The sequence below is a fragment of the Tetranychus urticae genome, chromosome 1 (genome assembly GCF_039701765.1).
Source record: "Tetranychus urticae isolate SD_2017Ah chromosome 1, NJAU_TeUrti_SD_1.0, whole genome shotgun sequence".
Lineage (NCBI taxonomy): Eukaryota > Metazoa > Arthropoda > Arachnida > Trombidiformes > Tetranychidae > Tetranychus > Tetranychus urticae.
The window spans coordinates 20856986-20881433 of record NC_142958.1 but is presented as its reverse complement, the minus strand read 5'-3'; the positions used below and the strand labels follow the sequence as shown (position 1 = coordinate 20881433).

At 32.6% G+C, this 24448-nt stretch overlaps 1 protein-coding gene across 1 annotated transcript in view; it reads right to left on the bottom strand.

Moving 5' to 3' along the window:
* Positions 1-306: 306 nt before the first annotated feature.
* LOC107359143 (uncharacterized) overlaps positions 307-24448 on the bottom strand; it is a 37396-nt gene continuing 13254 nt past the window's right edge. Inside the window, exons 5-11 of the mRNA XM_015925607.3 lie at positions 17901-18036; positions 16652-16725; positions 6902-7196; positions 6660-6801; positions 4878-6549; positions 2698-2740; positions 307-1426 (exon numbers count right to left, since the gene is read on the bottom strand). Coding sequence (XP_015781093.2) covers positions 1413-1426; positions 2698-2740; positions 4878-6549; positions 6660-6801; positions 6902-7196; positions 16652-16725; positions 17901-18036 — 2376 coding nt within the window. The 3' untranslated portion in view covers positions 307-1412. The remainder of the gene's footprint in view (positions 1427-2697; positions 2741-4877; positions 6550-6659; positions 6802-6901; positions 7197-16651; positions 16726-17900; positions 18037-24448) is intronic.

Genomic DNA, 24448 nt, shown 5'->3' with positions numbered 1-24448 from the left:
GCAGCAAAAAAAACATCGATAATGAACCCAAAAACATAAAGAGCAGCCCAAGAAACACAAGATGAATGAAAAGCCTCTCAAGGGTAAGTTAAATTTACCCATTGTGATAGCCAAATTTGATGGTTGATTGAGTGGAACTGGGTAAAAGTATAAAAGGTAATAACATCAAATGCATTATACGCAATACATAATGTAATATAAATAAATAAAAAGGTAACAAATGAAGGAACCATAAAAAAGAGGTAAAATTGTGAGGAAAAGGCCCAAAAAAAAGAGAGCAAGAAATGGAAACTCAATTGAAAGTCATTTTTGTTTGTTTACCATTTTATTTGTTGTCTTAACTTTTTTTGTTTCAGTTAAATATCATTATTATTATAATATCACAAAAAAAACATCGCACCTATATACAGGTAAGTTTGAAATACACATTCAAATAAATTAATAACATTAATTATTGACAGAGAAGGATGATAAAAAAAAGGAAATGAAAGGGGAAAAAGTGAGTCGAGAAGAAAAAAAAGAAGAGAAGAAATATTTTCAGGCAAATTAAAAGGTAAATTGTTTGTTTCATATTTTGTTGTTGTATCATTTGTATCTGTATTTATATATTTATATTTGTGTTGTTTTGCCTGATGATTAAAACGGTTTCCAGAAACTAAGAGGAAAAGTGATGATGATGATGAGAAGAAAAGAATTGACTGAAAATTTTGTTTCTCTCTCTTCTCTTAAGCACGCATTTTAATGTTGGGAATGGCGCGTGCGATTGAACCAGGTAACGAGCAGCCTTACAGATGGACCATTGTGGGAGAAGAAGGAGGAGAAGAGGAGGAAAGGGGAGGTGAAGAGAGACACGCACACGGCACGTTATAAGGTTTGTTGTCTTTGAGGAACCAAAATGAGAAATATTAGGACATTTCCTTTCCTTTGCTCTCCCTGTTTTTATTGCTTTCTTTGGGTCAGAACTTTTGTTTTGATATTTTGTTTTGTTGCTTTTTTTTATTCAGTTTCCGGAAATTTGGATCACTTTGGCTTTTTTTTTACTTGAAACTTCAACTTGGAACTTTGGATCATTTTTTATTGCTTGCGTTTTCACATTTTCCCTGAATTTGCCTTTTCTGTTTTTGCACCATTCTTTTGATTCCATTGGATTCATTGGTTGGCTTTCCTCTGCTGACTTGGTTTTTGACATCACTAAAGGTCTCTTCATTTTGAGCAGTAAAAGCTTGATTATGGCTTGTGCTCGGTTATCCTGACCACTAGACAACGCTGGATTTTGTTTCAAAGGTGGTGACGATGGTTTGCGCCTCAAACTATTGATAATGATGATCATGATGATTATGATGATGATAATGAGAATTTTTTTGCTTGTTCATCTTGTCTTGCCGGGGATGAATTAAGATGGATGATTGAATCTATCCAAGGGTAGCTGTTAATTGAGAAATAATTAGTGGTTTGCAATTTAATTTGTGGCCAGTAAAAGCAAAACAGATGAATTGATGAATGTTTTCAATTTTGTTTTGTGTTGGGTTAACGAGAGTAGAAGCAAAAAAGTTACATTTCAGGACAATGAATAAATATTGGGATGATATTTATTGAGAGTGGGTTGAGAGGTTCATGATTTTTGCTTGTAAAAGGAAGTTAACCAACAACAATAAAGCCAAATAATCAAGGTTACTCTGTAAGTTTAAACACTCTTAATCAACTTGAAACCCTAAGGGCGTAAGCCATCGATATTGTGTTTTTTTTTGCTCGTTTGAAAGTCACGATGAGTCGATGAGTTTTAAATGCAAAAAATGATTGACTTTTTCATCATCATCAGCTTGTAGAGACTTCGATGCAGCAAAAAAACAAGCAAAATTTGATGGCAAACTGTATTAACCTCGAGTAGTTTAATTATTATCAAAAGACAGAGGAAGGTAAAAAAATTGCGCTTTTTTGCTGCTCTTAAACAAGAAAACAAAAAAGATGCTTTTGATGCGTGTTTGATGAATGAGATGAAAAATGCATGCAAAGAGTAAAATCTCATCACAACCATCAACACAATCTTGAGGTGATCATGAAACGGGAAACTGGACAATTTAGGAATGTTACAGTTGATTATGTAAGGCTATTAGGTAAAGGTGAAAAGTACGAGTTGGAAGCTGCCCTTTACCCTGGCTATTATTGTTGTGGGCGTTTTGATGATCAAGATTCAAGGAAAATGTATGAATATAAAGAGAAGAGGAAAATGTTGAACAGAAAAAAAGTAAAACAACTCAAAGTGATGCAAACAAGATCAGGGATGTTTTACTTTGGGAGGTAAACAGGGAATGAATTGGTTCTCATAAATTACATAACCTCTGTTTAAGAGATGAAGATGGGCTTAGGTGGATCAATTCAATAAGATTGATCGGCCTTTTGTTGTTTATATCATCATCATCATCATTATCATCATCGATTTCTTTTGTTTTATTCTGTAAACTAATTTACTTTCAAATTATAAGCCATCAAAAAGATGGAGAAGCAGCGCAAAGTATGAAAATATGATGATCATGTTGATGATAAAATTGAGATTCAATAAGCCTTGAGGCCTGGGAAGGTCATTATGAATCATTTTTACATTGTTGGCCTTTTAATTTGCAAAAATCAAGAAACTCTACTCAAGAAGGAACATCAATTAAATTGAAAACAAACACACAAATTGATGGGTAAACTTACGCAAATGAGATCGCCAGTGGCCTATGTTTTCCACACTCCAACCCTGAATAGAGAAAAAAGAAATTTTTTAGAATTGAAATTTCGATTATTGATGACTTGATGGTTGGACTAATATTGCTTGTTGACATGATTCTGATGAAGATGTTGAATCTGATTTGGTCTCATGAAAGTTGCTCTTCTTTTTGTTTTAATGATAGAGCTTTACATTCAAAGTGAAAAGATGTGAGTTGATGAGACAATGATGAAGGTTTACGGTGAGGATAAAGATGAGGATGAAGAGGAGGAGGTGGATGAGGAGGAGAAGGTGGAAGATGATCACAAGATAATGACAGGATTGTGAATCGGTGAGAAAGCAAAAGGTATGGACAAAAGGTAAAAACCATGGGAAGTTGTATTTATATTTAGATAGACATTTATGTATGTATTACATTATTAATACATTGAATTGTAAAATAATGATAAATGGCAAGAGCTGAATAAGTGAGTCGCACTCTCTCTGCCTTGTCTTAACGAGATTTTAATGAGAGTTGAAAGTTGAAAGACTCATTGAAGGTAATCGGTTGATGATGATGATGATGATGGTGAAGGCAAAAGGAGGACAATTTTAGAGCAATGGTTGGTGTTGTTGGTGGGAGTCGACGGTGCAAAGAAATGCATGATTTACCTGGATAAATGGACCTAAGAGAGTTGATCCCCAATAAGGTTAATCAATGAAGAAACATTTCCATTTTTCCTTCTTCTTCTTCTCTTCTCTATTCAATAAAAACCAGGGTAAAAATGTTTTGCTTTTTTTTCTCACTCAAATCATCCAACATATCATCATCATCATCAAGAGCAATGTTTATAATCAACAGGAAATACAATAAACAAGCAAACATCATTTAACTGACAATATTTACTTTACCGTAACTTTTCTTGTTCTGGTTTGAGCACAATTTGAATGAAAATAAAAACCATGAATTAACCTTTTCTTTTCGTCTAATCAATTGTACAGTTTAACTGATAATCAACACAATCAATAGAGCTGCTTCAACAATTATTAACTCTATCAATTGGCCTGAAATGATCTCAACAAATCAATAAGTTGATAAGTTTATTCAACCTTTTTTGCCGTTCAAACGATATCCACAATTTTCAAGTTAAATCCCTTTTAAATTGATAAATTGCAATTGATTGTCAATTTGAAAAATTTGACAAAAAATGTTTTCTCGCTGACTAAAGAAGAGGCTGACAAAGTCATTTTTTTCATCCAGGAAGGTGCACTTGATAGGATTGAAAATGATGACTTGTTAGCCAAGTGACTTTACGAACATGAAAATAATTAAGTTTTTGTTTTTTCAAGATTCAACTCAAGATTGACAATGGACTATGAAACAGGTGTAATAATTAATTAATTAAGAGTACAATCGAAGGTCAATTTATGTGCAAACCCGTTCCCATGTTTGAGAAAAATTCATTATCAAGAGAAAAATGAAAACCTAAGCATGAATAATCTTGCTATATGCTCATTTAATGTATGATGAGTATTAATAAATTTACAATTTTACGCTGTTTTTTCTTCTTCTCATCATTACCAAGAGGTCATTTAACAGCTGTATATTGAGATGATTTGCTTTGTACTTTTCCGATCATTGATCCTTTTACTTACGAGATTAACAGAGCCTATTGATCTTGCACAGTTGCCCTTGTGACCCGATCCAGGTTATCATAATCATTGTAAGTATTGCAATCATAGCAATACTTTACATTGATTAGATGTTAAAAAGCAAATGCAAATGATTCAATGATTGAGAAAGCAAAATTAAATTCGGGTTTCAATCAAATTTCTCGCTCGGGTTAGTTATCAATTTGAAATCTGGAAAAGGCTAGTTTAGGTTTAATCAGTTCTTGTAGTACCATGGGATTTTACTCAATCAATTATCTGTAATCAATCGTAACTGGAAGAAGCTCAATTTTGCTCTCATTTTTCAATAATTAATTGATAGGTAAGGTAAGAAAAGTGAAAATCAATTTTCTTTTACCTCATAAATAAAGGTTTCTCATTGCATTAATTATCGTATCATGTCAACAGCATGATGAGAAGATCAACTGTTGCTATGGTGATGAAGATGAGATGAAAACATAGCAACCATATTGGTGGCGGAAGAGGCAAATAAAGGTTAAATGAGGGATAAACTTACTTCAATTGGATTGATATCGGTTGAACCATAAAGGGAACCTGAACCATAAGTGGACATTGACATTGGTACTTTACCCGAACTTGGACTGACAGCCATTGACGGATGATGAGGTGAAAGTGGTTTTATATTTGAAATTGAACCATTCCATTTACAGCTAACTACAGGTGATGAAGATTTATGGATAAGAAGTGATTCACTAATGGATGAAGATGAATATTTATTTCCATTATTGTTGTTGTTATTGGAGGAGTTGTTATTACTATTGTGGTTGATGGTTGGTGATGAAGATGATGAAGATGATGAGGTTGTTGTTGTTGTTGTAGTTGTATTACAAGTACGGTTCCACATTAAAACACTTGATCGAGATTGATCGGCATTCATTGATGAGTTGACTGGATGATTCAATGGTGAGGCTGAAGTAAATGCTGAACCAGGGATGGACGGTGTTGACGCAGTTGAACCTGAACCTGTTTCCATTGAGGAAGATGGCGGTGAACCATTTAAATTGGTGTTACTCAATGGATGGGGAAGACTATTTTTGTGCTTAATAACGGAAATACAATCGGTATTGGATGAGGTGGATGAAGATGAGGATGAATTTGAAGGTAGCCCAAAGCCAAATGAGTTGCTTCGATGGCAGGTCAATTCGGGTGAAAGTTTATTACCATTTTCATTGGGAACCGAAGAGAGTAAAGGTTGAATGGAAGAAGCAGCAACAGCCACAGCCATTGCAGAGGCACTCCCATGACCCATTAAACCTGTCGATGAGTTGGCGCCCGATGAGGAAAGGTAACTGTCACAGCATGATTTGTTTCCAATGGAGGATCGGGTTGAAGACGAGTTGCCCATTGAATCACTTGAAGCATATTTAATCTCATTTGGTGGTGTCAGTTGACAGTCAAAGGTTGACCGTCCCGTTGACCGATGGTCAAGAAACCCATTGGTGGGATACTGGGCTGCTGCCACGGCGGCAGCTGAATGATAGTCGGGATAGTAAGTGGTCAGTGCATGACGAGAATAGTGTAGGAAAGAGTCGGGTGCTAGAAAGGAACGTGGATTGTGGTCTATGGCCGCAGCGGCAGTGAATAGATTCTGAGGCATTCCATAGGCGGCGGCGGCTGCGGCTGTGGACAAGTTCATGTTTTCCGTTGCATGACTGTAAGGATAGACTGGCGATGAAACGGGACCCGAACCCGGATGGTGGTGAGGGTGATGCGGATGATGGTGATGAGGGTGGGAATGGTGTGGATGGTGTGAATGATGGTGCGGATGATGATGAGTGTGAGCGTGTGGATGATGATTAGGATACACTGATGGGTTTGTTGCAGCCGCATGAGCTGCGGCCGCTGCAGCAGCTGCATTAGCGGCCTGAGCTGCCGCTGCTGCTGCTGCCGACATTGCACCGGTTGGTGACAATTCACTGAATGGCGGAGTGTAAACTCCACCACCTTCATCGGAACCTGTCAATGATTTACGCTTTGAATTGGAACGACAATTTGTTATTAGATCACGAATTTGAGACTTGTAACGTCGATTGCGTTGGCAACGAAGCACAAAATCACTGTCAGACAAGAAACCTGAACGATCGTTGATCGCTCCAAGGCCTCCGTCTAAATAAGTTACTTTGAAATCCATTGTCCGTTTACCTAAAAGATCTCGACCTTCTTCCTCCCTGTTGGACCACAAAATTAATGCAAATTAAAATTTCGATAAAAAACATTTAATCTGATTTTGACCGTCAAAACCAGGCAAAGGAAAAACTAAAAGTTATCTTAAACTTACATTAATGGTTTATGAGTACAAAGGATAAAATCAGGTTTACTATTTTTATATACAAGTCGTGCGCTTGTTTGAAGCCATTGCCATTTATTGTCTTTACTAATCAAGCGATATGCAATTAACCCTGATGCGCCTGTTTTAAGAACTGAAAACATTCGAAAAACAAAAAGAAAATAATTAATTTTAATCTTATGAAACTCGAAAAGATTCATCTGATGAGATTTGAATTTGAAGTTTGAACTTACGTTCTTGATGAGCACTTGCAACATACGCAAGATCATCAAAGTGGACTAGATCATATACACCTTTATTGGACATTTCCGTATCAGAATAACCGAGCAACTGTTTTCCCCTTTGATCCATTGAAACCAGTGAAAGGTCAAGTTTATGTTTAGATTTGAACATTGAGTCTTTTTGAGGCATTTCAAGTAACGATGGAGGACCAAACGGAGTACAAACGGCAAACAATGCCAACGGTGGGCTTTCCGTCTTGTGATTTTGTCCATGAAGTACCTTGATTCGACCTCTAATATCCAATCTCTGAAGCAAAAGAAAACAAAAAACATTAAAAAATGACTTCCACAAACGAACGCAAAAACAAGGCAAAACCTCAACAAAAAAAACATTTGATTGTTACGTGTTGACCATTTATAATCAACTTGAAAGCGAAACAAAAAGCCAACCAATAATAATGATTCAATAAAAAAACCATTAAGAAGGTTAATTAACAGTAAAAAAAAATTATGTAAACCACAATTTAATTGGCAAATAGTTGAAGTGAAAGTCAATCAAACCTGGACAAGAGCAAAATTAATGACATTGACAGCAATTTGCGGTTTCAATTAGGATAATAATAATGAAAGGTGTTAAACAAGGCAAGAGAATCACAAATCAAAAAAAAAAGTTGATTGCAAAGCTCGATCAGCAGCAAAAAGCCAAAGGTACAGAAAAAAGCAATTATTTCAATTTCAATGATTAGTTCATTTTGGAAACATGATTAAAGTTGAACATCTTTTGGCCCAACAAAACCATTAGAACCTCTTGGATTGACCTTTGTTGCCCTTTATTACACTTTTGGTGTTACCTTTAAAAATACTGGTAAACATTATTCGCCCTGCAGCATTGTTTACCAACAAAACAACGGACAAGAGAAGTTCACTTTTTTCCAACAATTTGCTTCTGAGGCAAAGTCAACTCACGCAGTTGAACTACTGCGGCCAATGGTCACTTCTCATCATTGCTTCTCAAGTCATTTACAGACTTGCCTTTTGGATGACACTTTTCACATATAATGTGATTTATAAGCAACTAATTTTGAATGGCAACCGCAACACCAAATGAGTCAATGAAACAAGTTTAAACGTTTTTTGTCTTTACGCGCTTTTTATTGTACTTTTTACAGTTTGGGCCACTTTTGCATTTGCTTTTGATGCAAGGAATTCATTCTAATAAATTGCTCATCTCCGCCTTAATTGTTGTTAATTACCTTGTCCACTTTTTTTTGTTGTTCACTTACAACTAAATTGTTGTTGTGATGCAAAGATAATCAGGTAGAAACATCTTTACCTGAACATTAAATTGATTAATGATTTGCATTTTGCTTTCTGTTTTTTTGCTCTTTTCTTCATCATCATCATGTTGTGCTGTAACATCATCAAAGTTTGAGTCAATTTTTAACAGATGAGTGGCTTCTAAAAACTGTTATTAAATCTCACCGGTTACATCAATTTCCTGAGCCAAGCAAGAGAAAAGACTATTTTTGTTTGTCATAAATTTTATTTCATTTTTTCGATTAAATGAGCATTATTTTTGTTCGCACATTAAGTTTCAAAGCTGGTGAAGGAAGGCAACAAACTTGACAAAAGATGGCCAATTTGTCTAGAAACAAGAGTGTAAATTATTTTGACAGGTTTGCAGGTTCAACACATTTTGCATTATTTTAGTAAAACAAAAAAGTTGATTGAATAAGAAAATTCGTTTAACCATTGGACGATTAAAAGTAAACAAACTTGATTCTCATGTTGAATCACAAACTCAGCTGACAAGGGAACGTCATGAGTTACCCGAGACCGAGTAATTCATTAGGTAGAAGATGATGAATTATGATGAACATTGAATGCTTAAAAATGTGAGTTGAAGGCTTAAAGGAGTAAGGATAACTATGAAGGTTTTGGGTTCGAGTCTCGTTCATTTTATAATTTTATATTCTGCAAATTGATTCATTGTGTGACACCTACAAAGTATTTCATTGGAATCGGTCTCGGTTAACTCATGTTATCTTGAGTCAAATAGTTGGGTTACTTTGTTATAGCATTGATAAAATGCTATTTGATATCACAAGTTACTCATGACTGCGCACAACCAATGAACATTGTTGATCTAGATCTTTACGAGATGCTCATTGTCAGACTCAATGTCGACCAAAGAGGAAGAAGAATCAACTTTTTCTTGGACTTCCATTTGAGAGTCAAATTGAAATTACAAGTTGACTATGTAGATCAAGGACATAAGATGACCAATATAAAAGTCCATTTGTTTTTGAGATAGTCTATCCAGTGTCATTGTTTGCTAAAAGGTATCATTTGATTAGAAACGCAATTCTTTCCAATGTACTTGAATAACCTTGATCTGAAGAGATGAACAAAATATTGAGAAAGATTTGCCATTTTGATTCATTTCCTTCATGATGGTGAGGGTGATGATAATGATGTGAGAAGGAAGAGGATGAAAAATTGATGGATGATTGAACATCAGATAATAGCTTTTACTACACTTTTACGGATTATTATTGTTATGGACAATGAGAGAAGCAATGAAACAAAGGAAAAGATGAAAGCAGAAAAAGTAAATCAAAAGTGTTCCAAATTAGAATGATGATGATGAACGGAATGGAATGGATTCAATATGAAAAATAGTTGATCAAAATCAACCTCCAAATAAAACAGAATCAATCGTTAAAAATTCTGATTACTGCTCAAGAAACACAAAATTGAACTTGCATGATTAACATGGAAGTTCAAATACATCTTAGAACTTGTTGAGAAAATTCATAAAAAAATTAAAAAGGAAAAGTAAAGGACAATTGGAATCGGGATTTTCCAAGGATTTCGATAAATAATTACAAACTATATTTCAATTTCGCCAAAGTTTCGAACCAAAAGAATTGAAAGAAACGAAACCAAAATTTCTGCTCTCGATCGACATTAAAATCTATTCTTTATTCAATTTACTGGTTTCAATCATTTCAACGATCAATTCACTTTAAAAAATGTTATTCGATTTCACTTTTTCATGTGCGATTTTCCGGTTTTTTCCATGTTTTTCAAATGTTTCAATGAATCAACATTAATTTATTCACTGATTAATTTGACAAAACGATTGTTGATAAATTGCTTGAAATGCATGAATGAGTAAACTCAACAATTGTAACTAATTTTGTTGTCTTTTTGCTCTTCTCTGGATTTGTTAATAATAAATTTCATTAATTCATAATAACTACTAAATCAACATCCTAATCACGTTTAAATTACAATTGAATTGGCACATTGTTATTCAGTTGTAATGATAATAGTCAATCTTTAATTAATATCTGGACAAGTTGGACTGAATGAGAGAAACACAAATGATTGAAAATGAAACATTGTTAACCAGCAAACTGATTATTATGATTACAATTAATGGTGAATTAATTGATGGTAAAAAGCGCAAAGCGCAGCGAGAAAACGAGAAAAAATGTAAAATTTACTTTTCCATTTACAAGTTGATATTAATTGATATGAAAATGTAGAAAATCTGTTGACTATGAAATGAACAAGAAAAAAGATAAATGAAGGTAAAAATGAAAATAATTGAAATTGAATTGCATCAATCAATCATTGAAAGTTGGGGTTAAACTGACAACATCAGTAAAGGTAAAAAGGTAATCAACAGCATTCAAACCATGTAATTGTAATGCAAAGCTTTCAACCATTTGGGAACAGTTTTAATCAACAAAGACAATTACAACTAGCAATTAACATCAATCCAAAGAGATTCGTCATTTTTCCCTTCTCTTTACTTCTCTGTCTGTTTGGTGTAATATTGCATATTAATTTCATGTTTCTTGTTGCCACATTAAAACAACTAATCAAGATAATTCATATTCATCATCGATGCAGAAAAATTTAAATGCAATAGTTGATTCGAAAAGGCGAAATTAATTTACTCTGTTTGCACATGTTGACTGTTGATTGCAATTTCAATATGCTAATTATTAGTTTGTTTGTCAATCCAAATCAAGTTTGACTTCGAGTTGACTTTCGATAAAACATATTTTCAGATTGAGATTGAAGTCACCGAGTATTGATGAGAATTTTTAGAAAAAATTTTGCGACGAATTTTTGAATCAATATTATTTCGAGACTCAATCGATACTGTTTTGAAGTTCAAGTATCCTTCAGTTAGAGGTTGGTTTTGAGAAAACTCGTGTATCTTCCTAATGATACAAGTTATCGACTTGAAACAAACATCAACCAGGGCAGAAAGCATAGCGTTTCAAAAACAAACTTCGAATGTCGGGAATATTTTGATGATGGTTGTATATTGCTATTGCTTCGATTGGGAAAAGCGTCAAGAAACATCTCAGAGTGTAGATATTTTGAAGAAATCGATGTTAAAAATTGTTCGAACTCTTTTTTAAAGTTGATCGGCTTAGTCTACCTGGTTAGGGTTACTGTGATTGTCGGGTTGTTGTACTGACAACCCGACAATCACAGTAACAGTTGTTGTGAGTTATTGTTTAAATCTGTAATCGATTGTTGTGAATGTTTGTACAGGAAGTCATTGAAGGTTCGATTGAGAGATTTTGAAGTTGATTATCGGCGTTTGCAAATGAAAAATATCAATTACCATCAATTAGCAAATGGAAATGAAATTTTTATCCAATTTTTCTCGTTCTTTGGCCAAGTCAAGCAGGCGCAACCACATAGATCTAAGATTATAATGATGATTGTGTTTTACCTTTGCATCTGTCAGGAGGGTGAATACCCATGCTCAAAGAGCCATGGAAAGTCCAAAGGGAAGAAGAAGAAGAAGAAGAAAAAATTAATTGGAAAATACTTTTTTCTTCTTTTTCTTCAGTTTCAATGGAACTAGATTTTTTGTTGTTTCAAGAATAAGAAAAGGTAATTATGATTCTCTCCAATGATTTGCGTGATTATCATGGTAAGGTTATTTTAACAATGGAAGAGAGAAATTAAAAGAAGATGATGACAAAGATGAAGATAAAGGTAAGTGTAATAATGAATTGGATGAGGTTTATGGAAAACAGAACAAGTGAAAAAAAAGTTAAGGTAATAATTGAATGATTTTCAGGTGATTACAATTGAAAAAAGTGAACAAGAGAATCAAATGTTCCCAAATGAACAATCAACTGGAACTTTTGCTCAGCTTTCTTCCAAATTCATATTCAGTTATAAGTTCAATTCCAACTGACAATAGTTAATGTAATCCTTCAACATTGAAGTCACTAATTTGTATCAAGAACGTTGTGAGTTGAAAGGTAAAAAATGATCTCGGAAAATGTAATGACTGAACAATCTGTAAAGATAATCATGTTGGAATCTGTGAGGATAAACATGCCAAAAGACGATTGAATTTACAACAATTGTTGTCGTTAACAAGGTGAGATATACGCAAGGTTAGACTTTGGTGTTTCCGTCCTTGTTTGGCCTTCTTTATCAACTCATTAATTTGTCTATCAAATTCATCTAATTGTTACCTTTTTCTTGACACCTAGGCTGATGAAGATGATAATGATGATGATAAAGATTGTAATGATTGCAATAATTGTAAAAGAGAAACCATGAAAAATTGAAATACAAACTCGTGACAAGAAAGTTTCCATCCATTGAATCATCAATTTTACCTGGAAAATGAGGCAATTTCATTTCAACGACACCTAATTGTGAGATAATTTAACCATATTCTTGTTCATAATGTTAACCATTTAATCACAATTGGATTGGCCAATGTTGAACAGTCGACATTTGCCTTTTCAATTGAAAGTCAACTTTCAGTTTACTCTATTGTCAAGTAATTGTTGACAGATGAATTGATTTGCCTTTTGCTATTCAGTAAAGAAGGGCTTTTTAGTTTGAAAATTGGCCTGTAATGTCAATAAATAATCAATTTAGTGAAACTTCATGTTCACTTCAACAAAACCTCAAAATCCCTGTAGACTAAGATTTGCGTAATTTATTCATTAGTCAATGATTTGCAAACCATTTCAGATCAAGTGGACAAAGTTGAGGGCAAAGCATTAATTTTTCAAGAGTCGAGTCTAATTTACCAAAGCAAAGATGCTAATCTAATAACAAATGTCGAGCAAATTTTCAGCACATTCATCAAGACGAATCAAAATAAATAATTACTGACCTTCAACACTGAAAATCTTGAAAATGGAACAAAAATTTTACGGAAAAAAGTCAATCACGAAGTCTCAAAATTCATCTGAAATGTTTCGTCCTTTAGTTGACTTTAATCAGATCATAAAAGTATATTTTTCTAAGAATTCCAACAGATAATTCCAATTCCAAAACTATTTGAGGTAAAATAATCTCTTGACCCGAACATCGAAATTGGAAAAAAAGTTCTAGGCCGAAATTCAGCAACTCGCATCATTTGAATTTTGTGGCAAAGTCCAAGTCATTCCAAGCACTAAAAGCATATCAACAAGAATTTTGAACGATTATCTTGGAATCGAGAATTGCTGCAACTTTTGGCCTTGCATCGATCGACCTTATCTGTTAATCGATTAGTATTGAATTTCAAGAGATGATTTGCAACTCGATAAACTTTCAATTTACAAGTGGACCAATTATCTTCAATTTACCCTGGCAGTCTCTATAAGCAGCAAATTATCATGTTCATTCTGTTAATGAGTAAAGATAATCGTTACTCAGGTTTACCTAAAGGACCATTTATTATGTTATGGGTTGACCTTTTTATTCACGTTTCTGCTTTACTCCAAGCCATTTCAATCCAAATCAATGTTATAGATTTAAATGTTGGTATTAATGAGCATTGTGATAATAAATGAATGAATAAATGTTGAATGAGAAATAATTTGTTGCTTTTGTTTCCCTCTTCCCTCTCTCCTATCCACCATTTTGATCAATCTAATCACATTTCTCATCAAGCTAATTGCATTTCAGTTACATGATATATCCTACATGATTAACCAATTGTAATGAACCTTTTGTACAACTTTTACAATTAACATTCATCTCATCACCCCAAATGATAGCCACAAACCTGATTAAACAATGTTCCAGATAAACCTTGAAACTGTAAAAAAAAATGTTCCATCAATTCAATGAATTTCATCAATTTTGGCCATTCAATGAATCACAAATTGTCCAATAATTTATCGCAAAAAGCAACATGAAAATGGTTAAAGAAGATGATTTATGTTTCATCATTTCGTGCTCATTGTTAATAGTAATTGAAATAATTTCCTCTTGATTGATATTAAACACTTTACACTGTGAACCCATGATAATGAAGCGGTAAGAGAAGCCATTTCAATTTGATTAGATTGACTGGTGGGTGGTAAAGGTGGGAGTTGATGATACATTTTAATTGTTGTCAGAGCAATTTGAATGTTGAAAATTGAAACTTTTGTTTTGGGCTCTTGTTTTGTGTTTTGCCTTTTTGCACACTTCGCTAATGGTGACTTTAAGTAGAACCTTTTGACGGTGAAAAATGTTTCTACTAACATAATAATTGGCAAACAATATACACAGTTTAATCCAAGTGCAACTTGTACCATTAAAATAGATAATATTTTTTTTAAAAAAAATAATATTACCTATTATGATATTACCTGGAAACACGGAACCAGAATAGTAAAAATGATAATGCTTTAATAAACTTTCCTAAATGTCTATGTTTAAATGTGCTCTTTATGTTGCCTTTTTTTTGTTGCTAATCTTTTGCCTTTTCATGGTTCCAAAAGTTGAACAAAAAATGAGCAAAAAAAAGCTTTGCGTGGTTCAAGCTACTTTCAGTATATTGCTTCTATGGTCTTCAGTAGTTATCTGTATTGGGAGTTTATCATTATTGCAGTTGGTTAGTTTTATCAAATTGGTGTAAGAAGAGTAGAGACAAAAGTTGAGATGAAAAATAAATTTGTGACTTTCTAAGGGAAACAGGTAACGATGAGTTTAAATTTTTCAGTGTAAATTGGAAAGGTTAAGGAAGGAGTTTCAAGATGTGCTGTGTCAATAAATTGTCACGCTATTTGATTCATGAGTCGAGTTTAGTTTAAACTTTGTCTCTTTCATTCACAAAACTAACCATGAATATGTTGGGATTAGGTGGAAAAGTCTTGACCAACTTATCCATTGCCTGTTCATTTGCATATCAAGGGCGAGCTTATTACTGTACACATTTTAGGTTAGGTAAGGTTAGGTTAGGTTAAGTTTCGAATTGATTCAAGATGAGAATTTTTTCATGCTCTTTTAGGTTTTTATTGTGATGGGTAATCTAAGAATACTTATTATAATTTCGATGATATCGATTTCATCGAATTTTGACCATTTTCTAAATGTGTGGTTTTAGATTTGCTATGCACTTTTCGCTATTTTTCCATGCAATTATAAAATGCAAAGTCGGAAGTTTCTTTTTTACCCTATGAAGACCACATCAGGCTTACTATATATTGTTCAGCACCCTTGAAACTATTATGAAAGGTCAAAAACAATTTTCTATTTAGATCGACAGAAAGGTTTTTGAGTTCTACGTCATTTCTTACATTTTTGACTTTTTCGTTCGATTTGATTTTTAAATTTTTAGGATTTTTTTACATTGAAAACACTTTTTAAAACGGTCTGATTTTGGATGAATACGCCTTCATATTACAAGTTGGTTTACAATCAATCAATGAATTTTGTATGGTGAATCGATTGATTCATGGTTCTATAAGCTTATTAGACTTAATGGTTATCTAATAGTTGAGTGTCTAACACTACCGAATCGGCATGTGATATTATTTTCTGGTTCAATGTCATTGCATGCCTTTTACATGGAATGTTTTCCCTTTCAATATTTACATTTTTCCAGAAACCACTTTAAAAGTCAATTTGATAACATTGAGCAACAGACTAAATTAATGTTGTAATAACTTGAACAATTACATTAGCACACTATGAGTTACCTCTAGTTGATCGCAAAGAGCAGGTTAAACATTATTTACTCATTAAATGATTTTGATAAAAAACAAGATGCTCAAGAAGATGATTATGATTAAGAGATAAAAATTAAAAGCAAACATGGCTCTTAATGGTTAAGAGTTGAACGCATGATCTGAATCTAAATTGGAATGGTCATGATTACTTGGGAAGACGCTCTTTGAAACCTGTGATCATTAACAAAACCTATGAAAGTGAGTGAGAAGGATAAAGGTAATGATGAAGATGAAGATTCTTAATGTTGTGTGAACTCAGGAAAAAAACAAAAGTTGATTAAAAAAACACTCTAATAACTGATGATTGGTTTGTGGTGAAGACAAAAGAGGAGCCAAAAGAGATGCTCTTTTCCCATCTCTAATGAAGACATCTTGAGCAGTGAAACAAGGTAAAGTGAAAAAGCAAATGCAAATACAAAGGCAAACATAAATGTTGACATTTCTTATAGATATCGATGTAATCTTAATGCATCGCCATCTTCAATCAAAGCCTATAAGAAGTAAGATTTATCATATTATAGACGCAATATTGATCTAAAAATGTTCCCATCTGACAAGGTGAATGTGATCAAATCAAGAGTTGAGCAAAAGTAATGCAATCAACCTTTTTTTGCTTCGGATAATCAATCTTGTTCAATTAGTTGAAGTTTATAAAGTTTCATTTGTCAAATAAAGTCAAGTTGAACTTGGTTGCCGTTTTGCGCAGTAAGCGATGAAAGCCTTTGATTAAACCAATGGAAACGTAACAATCAAATGAAAAGTGACTTACCATGAAACCCGAAGTATTGTCGAGTAAACATCGAAATCTAACGGTAAAGTTTCTCTCTAAATATTGCAAATTTTCTGGAAAAGAAGAGAGAAAAGTAAAGAGAAGAAAAAATTAGTTGATTAAAGTTGATGTCCAAATGGTCAACATTTGCTCAATTTGACCAGTAAAACCTTTCAAGTCATTCAAGATTTATAGTGTTCAATGTTGACCTATCATCATGCCTTTCCCAAGTGCCTTTCATGATTACTTTTTGACCTTTTTCAGTCTGGTTCAATATTCGCAATTGACCATTAAACAATGGAAAATTTTCATCCAACTAATTGACCCTTTAATTAACATTTAATCGTAATTTATTGACCCCTCAAGACTCTAATCCTTTCCAAGTTAATCGAGTTTTGAAGCGATAAATTATCCAATTGTCGACCCATTGCTGCCCATTTCAGGGTCAATTGAATGTATCAACAGTTTATCTTCAGCTGTTCAGTTCAATATCATAATTTGCTAATGAAGGGCAAAGGAGCAGTTGAAAGGTAACATTTAATTGAATTGTTTGCTTCAATTGTTGCATTTCAAAAGAACCAAGAAAAATGTGGATTTAAATTTACTTTTGTATTGATCGCTCAATGAAAACACTTTAATGTTTATTGAACCTTGGAATTGGTATCTATGAATGGGCAAACAGTGAACCATTTGATTTGATAAATAAAGGTATCATTGGAATTGAAAATTGGCGCAAAACTTTTCATCTAATGGAGTGAAGTGTTTTTAGTAAAAAAAAGTTGAGCAAAACTGATCTTGTTACAATCGATGAAATTGAGGTTTGCAAGTTGAAGGATGAAATACAAATAAAAATGTTAACCTTTCAATTGAAAAGCAAAACTCTACTTCAACTGTGCAAGTTTCATCAAAGATTCACTTGACTGATCACAACAAACAAACAAAACTGCAAATGTACTACAAATGAATGAGCATAAATAATTTACGAGTTTTCATTTTTTCCTGTCTTTTCGCCCAAACTATCGTAATTGCTTACTCTTTATCTTCCTCTCTCTCTCTCTCTCTCTCTCTTCCTATAGGTCATCATTTCGCTTTTTGTTTTTTATTCAACTTCTCATCATAATCATTCGTTTATTATAGTTGGTGAGAAAGGCAAAGAAAAGCAATTTATCTAATTGAACTTGAATTGATCTTGAATAATATAGTTTTTCCTTTTCTTTTCACTCGATTCACATGATTGTTGAAAGCTTACCTTGTAAAAAGGCTTCTTGTAACGATGTGTTGGCTCTTTCATTGGGTAAATGTGAGTTCCATATAAGGTGCCTTTGAAGCTCTTCACGATCCTCTGAATGAACCAATTCGTAAACACTTTGATGGCAAATATCCGACTAATGATTGAAGCAAAAAAATTAACATTAATTGTTGGCCAAAGAATCGATGGGCGAATAAAATGAATGGGCAATTGGGTGACATTTGGACAAAAAAAGGCGGAAAATTTTTGATAACTTTTCTTCTTCTTCTATTTCCAAAGGCGGAGTTTATCAATTAAATTGTACTCAACCAATCATTTTATTCATTGATCATGATGAACATTCGAATTTCAAAATTTTTTCTTTTTCTCTTCGCTCAATTTATCAATCTTTTCGGTAAAGGCCCAAAACAGCCAAAGTCAAAACAGCCAAGTCCAAACCAGCAAAGTCCAAAATGGCCAAAGTCAAAACAGCCAAATACAAAGCTGCTTAAATCATATCAATTCAAATTGCAAAAAAGTCCAAAAAAACCTGCCTATGGATATTGATAAGCTAATTAATTAAACTTAATTAACTCGGATTGAGCCAAAAAATGGTCTACATACATCTATATCGATGCTCTTGTGTCCGCAAAATTATTGAGTCTATTGATTAAGTCAAACTTATTCAAAATTGAAGCAAAAGTCAGTGGTAAAAAAACAAAAGTACTTTTTGATACCCCTAATAGATCTGATCATTTAAGTAGTTTTATTTGATTTAAGCAGCTTTGTATTTGGCTGTTTTGACTTTGGCCGTTTTGGACTTGGCTGTTATGGACTTGGCTGTTTTGACTTTGGCTGTTTTGGGCCCAAACCATCTTTTCCTTTCAAAGTTGAACCAGTTTCAAGTTGATTAACTCAAAATACTCAGATTTTAGATAAAAAACTGAGAAATTCAAGAAAAAAATGAGTTTCTTCAAAAATGATTAAAAATTTATCGAAATTTGAAAAATTGAAAGGTTCAAAAATCGATTTCGATTGTTTTTAGTTTTGAAAATCAACTTTGAAATAGCTTCATGCAGTTTCCATAAAACTGAAAAATCTATTTCATTGTAAGTTTTGAATAAAAAGAAATTTTTCTCTTCGATTTAGTGATCAAAATGTGTTCCAATGTTCAAATTGGAATAAAGAGGAAATCGGAAAAATGGTATTTTAATAATTTAACATTAGTCGATTAAAATCAAGACAATTTCCATCGATTAAGGAAGCAAATGAAAGGTGAAAAATGAAAATGCAATGTTTGCATAAAAAGCGAAAAAATTGATTTCGATTGAAAAATTGAGTGAAAAGATTCTCATAGTTGGTTAGCATTGTTGACGGAATTGAATGAAAAGCCAAAAAAAAACCTAATGCAATGATAATCTCAACAAAAGACTGAAAATCCTTGTTAACAAGAAAATAAGAAAATGCGATTTAATCTTTTACCCAAATCGTGGTTATCAGGCTTGCTATAAATGGCGTTATTCAGTCCTGGTTATTATTAATATTATTACTGTTATTATTGTTGTTATTGTTGAATATATCTTTTTATTGAATAAGCAAACTGAACAAAAAAGCAAATGAGTTTGACAAGAAGATGAACGCGAAATATGTTAACATGTATCAGTACAAAAGGTTACATCAGATGAAAAACTGAAAGATGATGAGACTGAAGGTAGGAAGGAAGGAAGAAGAAGAAAGGAAGAAAAAAAATAGATGCTGATGAGTTGCAAAAAGAGCTCACGCAATTCAACGAACCAAGAAATTAGTGAATATTTAGATGATGATGATGAAGATAGTGAAGAGCATTTCAATTTTCAATTTTGAGCAAAAAATAATTTCTAATGTTGAACAATAAGCTACGATTTCGAAGGTAAATAAATGTTTTTTTTGTTTCTTTTTCCTTCGATTCTTCAATAATGACATTTTTTATCTGCTCTTTTCATCATTAATTAAAGTGTTATAGGTTAATTATGAACAATTGAGTTTCTTTTCTTGAAACTGTTCAATGGAAATTCAATGAGAAAACTTTTTCTCTTCTCTCTGTACCTTTGGTTCTGATGAGATTTTGTGTTTACCTCAAGAACAAAAATCGATATCAAAAATCAAATATGAAAAAAGGTAAGAAAAGAATGATGATGATGATGATGATGGAAGAAAGGAAATGGAGAGAGAGGTTAATTAAAAGATGAAGATTGAAGATAAAAGATGGAAGAGAAGGAGATACCAATTTTGATGATTGATGTCATGTCAACGAAAGAGAAGGAGAAGAAAAGATTGAATCGATTTTAGTATTTTTTCATTTTCCTGTCATTTCCTTTATATTTGTTACTATATCATCATCATCTTTCAAAGGGATCAAGGTCATTCTAATATCAACTGACCCTTGTAACCTGTATTTGAAAATGAAAACTGAATAACAAATAAACTGGTGAAACGAGATTTACTATTGAGTTAGAATAGTTTGGTTTACAGAATTTTGAAAAAAGCAAATTTTCATTTTTGCCTTTTTTCAATTGAAAAGTTTACTTAACAAAATTGAGCAAAATTGAATTTCATCAAAAGATTCATTTCCAAATTTTGAATGATTGAAATTGTATCTGATTTGATTAGGTACAATGAGCTATTAAAGTAGATTAAAAAGCGATTTGTGAGTCAATTTAAGATGTGAAAAGTGCAATTAAAAACTGTGAAACTGCTCAAAAGTTGTCAATATTTGAAGAGTTGCAATAAAATTGTAACTTGATATTTGATATAAATCTTTATAATATGATAACTTGCTTGGAAAGTTAAGAAGTTTAAAATTTTCTGATTATCTGATTGATATTACATTTCTGGTTGCGTTTTCAGCCGATCAATAGCCTCAAGTTAGATGCTTGTTATAACAAAATTTAACCCGTTTTTCCCAACAGTGGCTATTGAAATCGCAATTTTAATTTGAAATCATTTTCAAATGTCTTGGTGATTTGGCCAGAGTGGAAATACAAGTTTCAAAATTTTAGGATCATTTGTCTAATTTTTTCAAGCAAAGGAAAAATTGATTCTTTCAACAAAACTTTGCCCATTTACACCGAAAATTTTCCCTTTGTAAGATCCGAAAGTGTTGTGTCCACATGCAATTGTAATTAAATTTAAGATTAAAACTTCTCTCAAAAGATTGACTCAGAAACATTTTCTTTCGAGTTGAGAGTTGAAACTCAAGTTTTTATAAGCACAAAAACTGAGTGAATTTTCGCGATTTAAAAATTTCTCTGATCAACAGTTTTCGAGAAAATCGAGTTCAAAGTTGAAACTTGGGTCGCTTTTTGTTCAATTTAGGAAGCAGATTTTTTCATGAAACTCATTTGACTGATGTAACTTTTGATGATCAACCAGAAAATGCATCTATTTTGACGAATAAAAATTTCTGTTTCTGATCATTTGATTTTCAGTTAAACCGACCGCTTTCTGTGACCGTAAGAGTTAGAGAGCTGAAACTGATTATCCATCGATAAAAATTTTTAGTACACATCAACGCTCGAAATTCACTGAATTTTCCAATTTAATTTCTAAGCACAGAACGAAAGTCAAGTGATATAGGCATTGAGTAGTCATCAATCAAGCGACCAAGTCAGTTTTCAACCGACAATAAAAGCCTTTTCATTCAACACTCGGTATTTTCAAAATGGCTGGAAAATCTTGCTTATCGCATTACACTTCAAAATCACAAAACACAAGAGAAAAACAATTTTTGCGCTCTTTAATCTTGGGGTTTCAGATTAGATAATTTTTACCGAACAAAAGTTTTATCGGGATCCAAGACTCACCTCGACTTGGTCAATGAAAGTCGCAAAATTTTCTCATCACTGACAGTCTCTTAAGCACCATTTACATCATTAGTAAAAGTGTGTTACTTTATCATTATTAATGTCTGATTTTTTCCCTTCAACTGTTCATCATTAATATATTGTTTGAAGGACAATTGATGACAAGAAAGTAATGAGTCAATGTTTTTACGGCCAACTATAGACAAAGTCAGGTAAGGTTAGATGAGAGCAACAACAAAGGGCAACAATTGATGATTAAGTTGATGGTGATGAGATTAATCGATTTTGATATAAGAAAGTGGAAAAAGACAGGCAAGAGAAAATATTTGTCTTAAATGATGATAACAATAATAATAAAAATGATGATAATGGTAACAATGATGTTTACATTGTCTCTCAATCTTTCATCAATCATCAATCAGCTTATTGGCTTGTAATACTTATTTACCTGAACTATTATTACAGAGGTAAAAAGCAATCAAAATCGATATTTATCTTGACAATAAATTTACCTTTTCCATTCTTTCTCATTACCATTCGATTATCGATCTTTAACTTGGAAATATTCACGTCATCTGGTTCATGTTACCTGTTTACCTTTTCTTGTCTTATTTTCTTCTTCTCTTCCTTTTTTTATTATTATTACATTGTTAACCCAATAATGATTAAATTAACATTCCAATTCACTATTCATATCATTATTGAATAATAAAAAATTTCATTTCGTTTCAACTTACCTTTCCATGTTTACTTTAACGTAATTGTAATCAAATAGAAACAAATGTTTCATTCATTCAATTTTTTACAAGTAAAAAGACTTAATCTTTACGTGATTTCATGAAATTAGTTGAACGAAGAACGCTTGAAACTAAATATTTTCAGAGAAAAGTAAAGTTGCAATTTTATTCAATTTTTGCTTCAATCAATTGCTTATTTCAAGACAATGAAGATTGATTAAACGATTGCCAAGTGAGCGACACAAAAAGTTTCGATTTTTCAAAGTTGAACATTTTCTCGAGTAAAATTTTCATGAATCTTGAATCTTTGAACAAACAAAGAAACTTGTGATTTTAAAGTGGTCATAAAGTGTCAATGGAAATGTCAGCAATGAGATGAGATCGAAGTTAATCGACTTTCGGAATGAACTTTAAAATTTCAAAATTTATTGTTCGAACATTAATCTTATATTTTCAATCGGTTTTCGCAAAGGATCGCAAGACTGTCAGTTAACATTTTTTCGTGAATCGATTCATCAATTAAAGTTTTTAACAATATTATTAATCATGTTGCTCTCATTCATCATGAATTATTCAATGAAAATGATTGACTTTAAACCCACAAATCTAGAAAATAAATGATCTTTCATTTCGAAAGCGAATCAAATTTAACTTTAAAATCTGTCTGAAAACTCGAGACTGATCAACCCTAGAAGCTTAAAAGCTTGCTCATGCACTTTGAAAGATTTCCGATTAATTCTGAACAGTTATCTCAACCCAACTTCCTTGTTGATGGAAAATACTTTCGTGTCCAAAATCCCGTGATTTTGCCATTCGACAAGTTGAGAAGCTAAATTGAATATTGAAAAATATTTGCATGAAAAAAGGGAGAAAAAGTAAACTTTTCATTTCAATTTCATTGAACCATGAAAAGTTCAAAACTGAAAACAAGAGAAGGGAAAAGTGCCCAATTCTTGGGGGACTTTTTGTCTCACAAAAGATCAACAGGATCTCACCTTAGGTGTTGCTTTTGTGTAAAAAGTGTTTACTCATTGAGTATGATTAAGTGTTTGAGGAAAGTTTTTTTTCTTGTTTTAGGCCTCATCAAGGGTAAAAGGTCAACTAGTCATTGCACAAAAAGTGCCCAAAAAGGACCGTGAAAAGAAGGGCAAAGAGCCTTTTGTTTTTGTTGGTAAAAAAAAGAGACACAAAAAAAGCGAAGAGAAAAAAAGTAGAAAAAAAAGAAACAAGAAAATGTTGAAAAACAATTAACTAACTAACATTTTAATGAAGGCAAATGGTCCATTAATTTTAAGGTTAAGGTTTTGAGCAGAGCTTGACAATGATTTATAACTTGAAACGTAATAAGATGTTCACAACGTTACGGGTGCCGGACGTAGTTGACGTTGATAACAAGAAGAGACCATTTTATATCTTTTTCCCGCTTCTTGCGCTTCTTCATCTTCCCCTTTACCTTTACCTTTTCCCATTCTCGGCTCACAAATGCGACGCTCTTTGGCCTCCTCCTTCATCTCCTCCCTCTCATCATCAACCTAATCATCATCACTAACCTTGCTTCAGACTCGATGCTTCTCTCCATTTGCTTGATCAATCAAACTTCAATCTTCGAGTTTTTGTTGTTTTTTCTCGTCTTTTCTTGTTTTCACTTTAATATAACAATTGATGGTTTAATGGTCAACCTATTATTGAGTTGCTCACTCATCATGATTGGATCATTTTCATGTCTTTCACTTTGTGCAAGATGATGATGATGATGATGATATTACAACTCAAAGTTGGACACTCAATTTTTGATAAACTTTTCTTTTCTCTTCATCACTTTTCTCTTTTCGCCTTGTTCTTCCTCTTTTTGTTTCATATTACTTTTACCCTTGTTTAATATACTTTGATGGATCCATTATTATTATTATCATCATCATCAAATTGAGACCTATGGTTATATTTAATTATAGGTTTACCCATTTGTATTATATCCATAACTTAATTCACT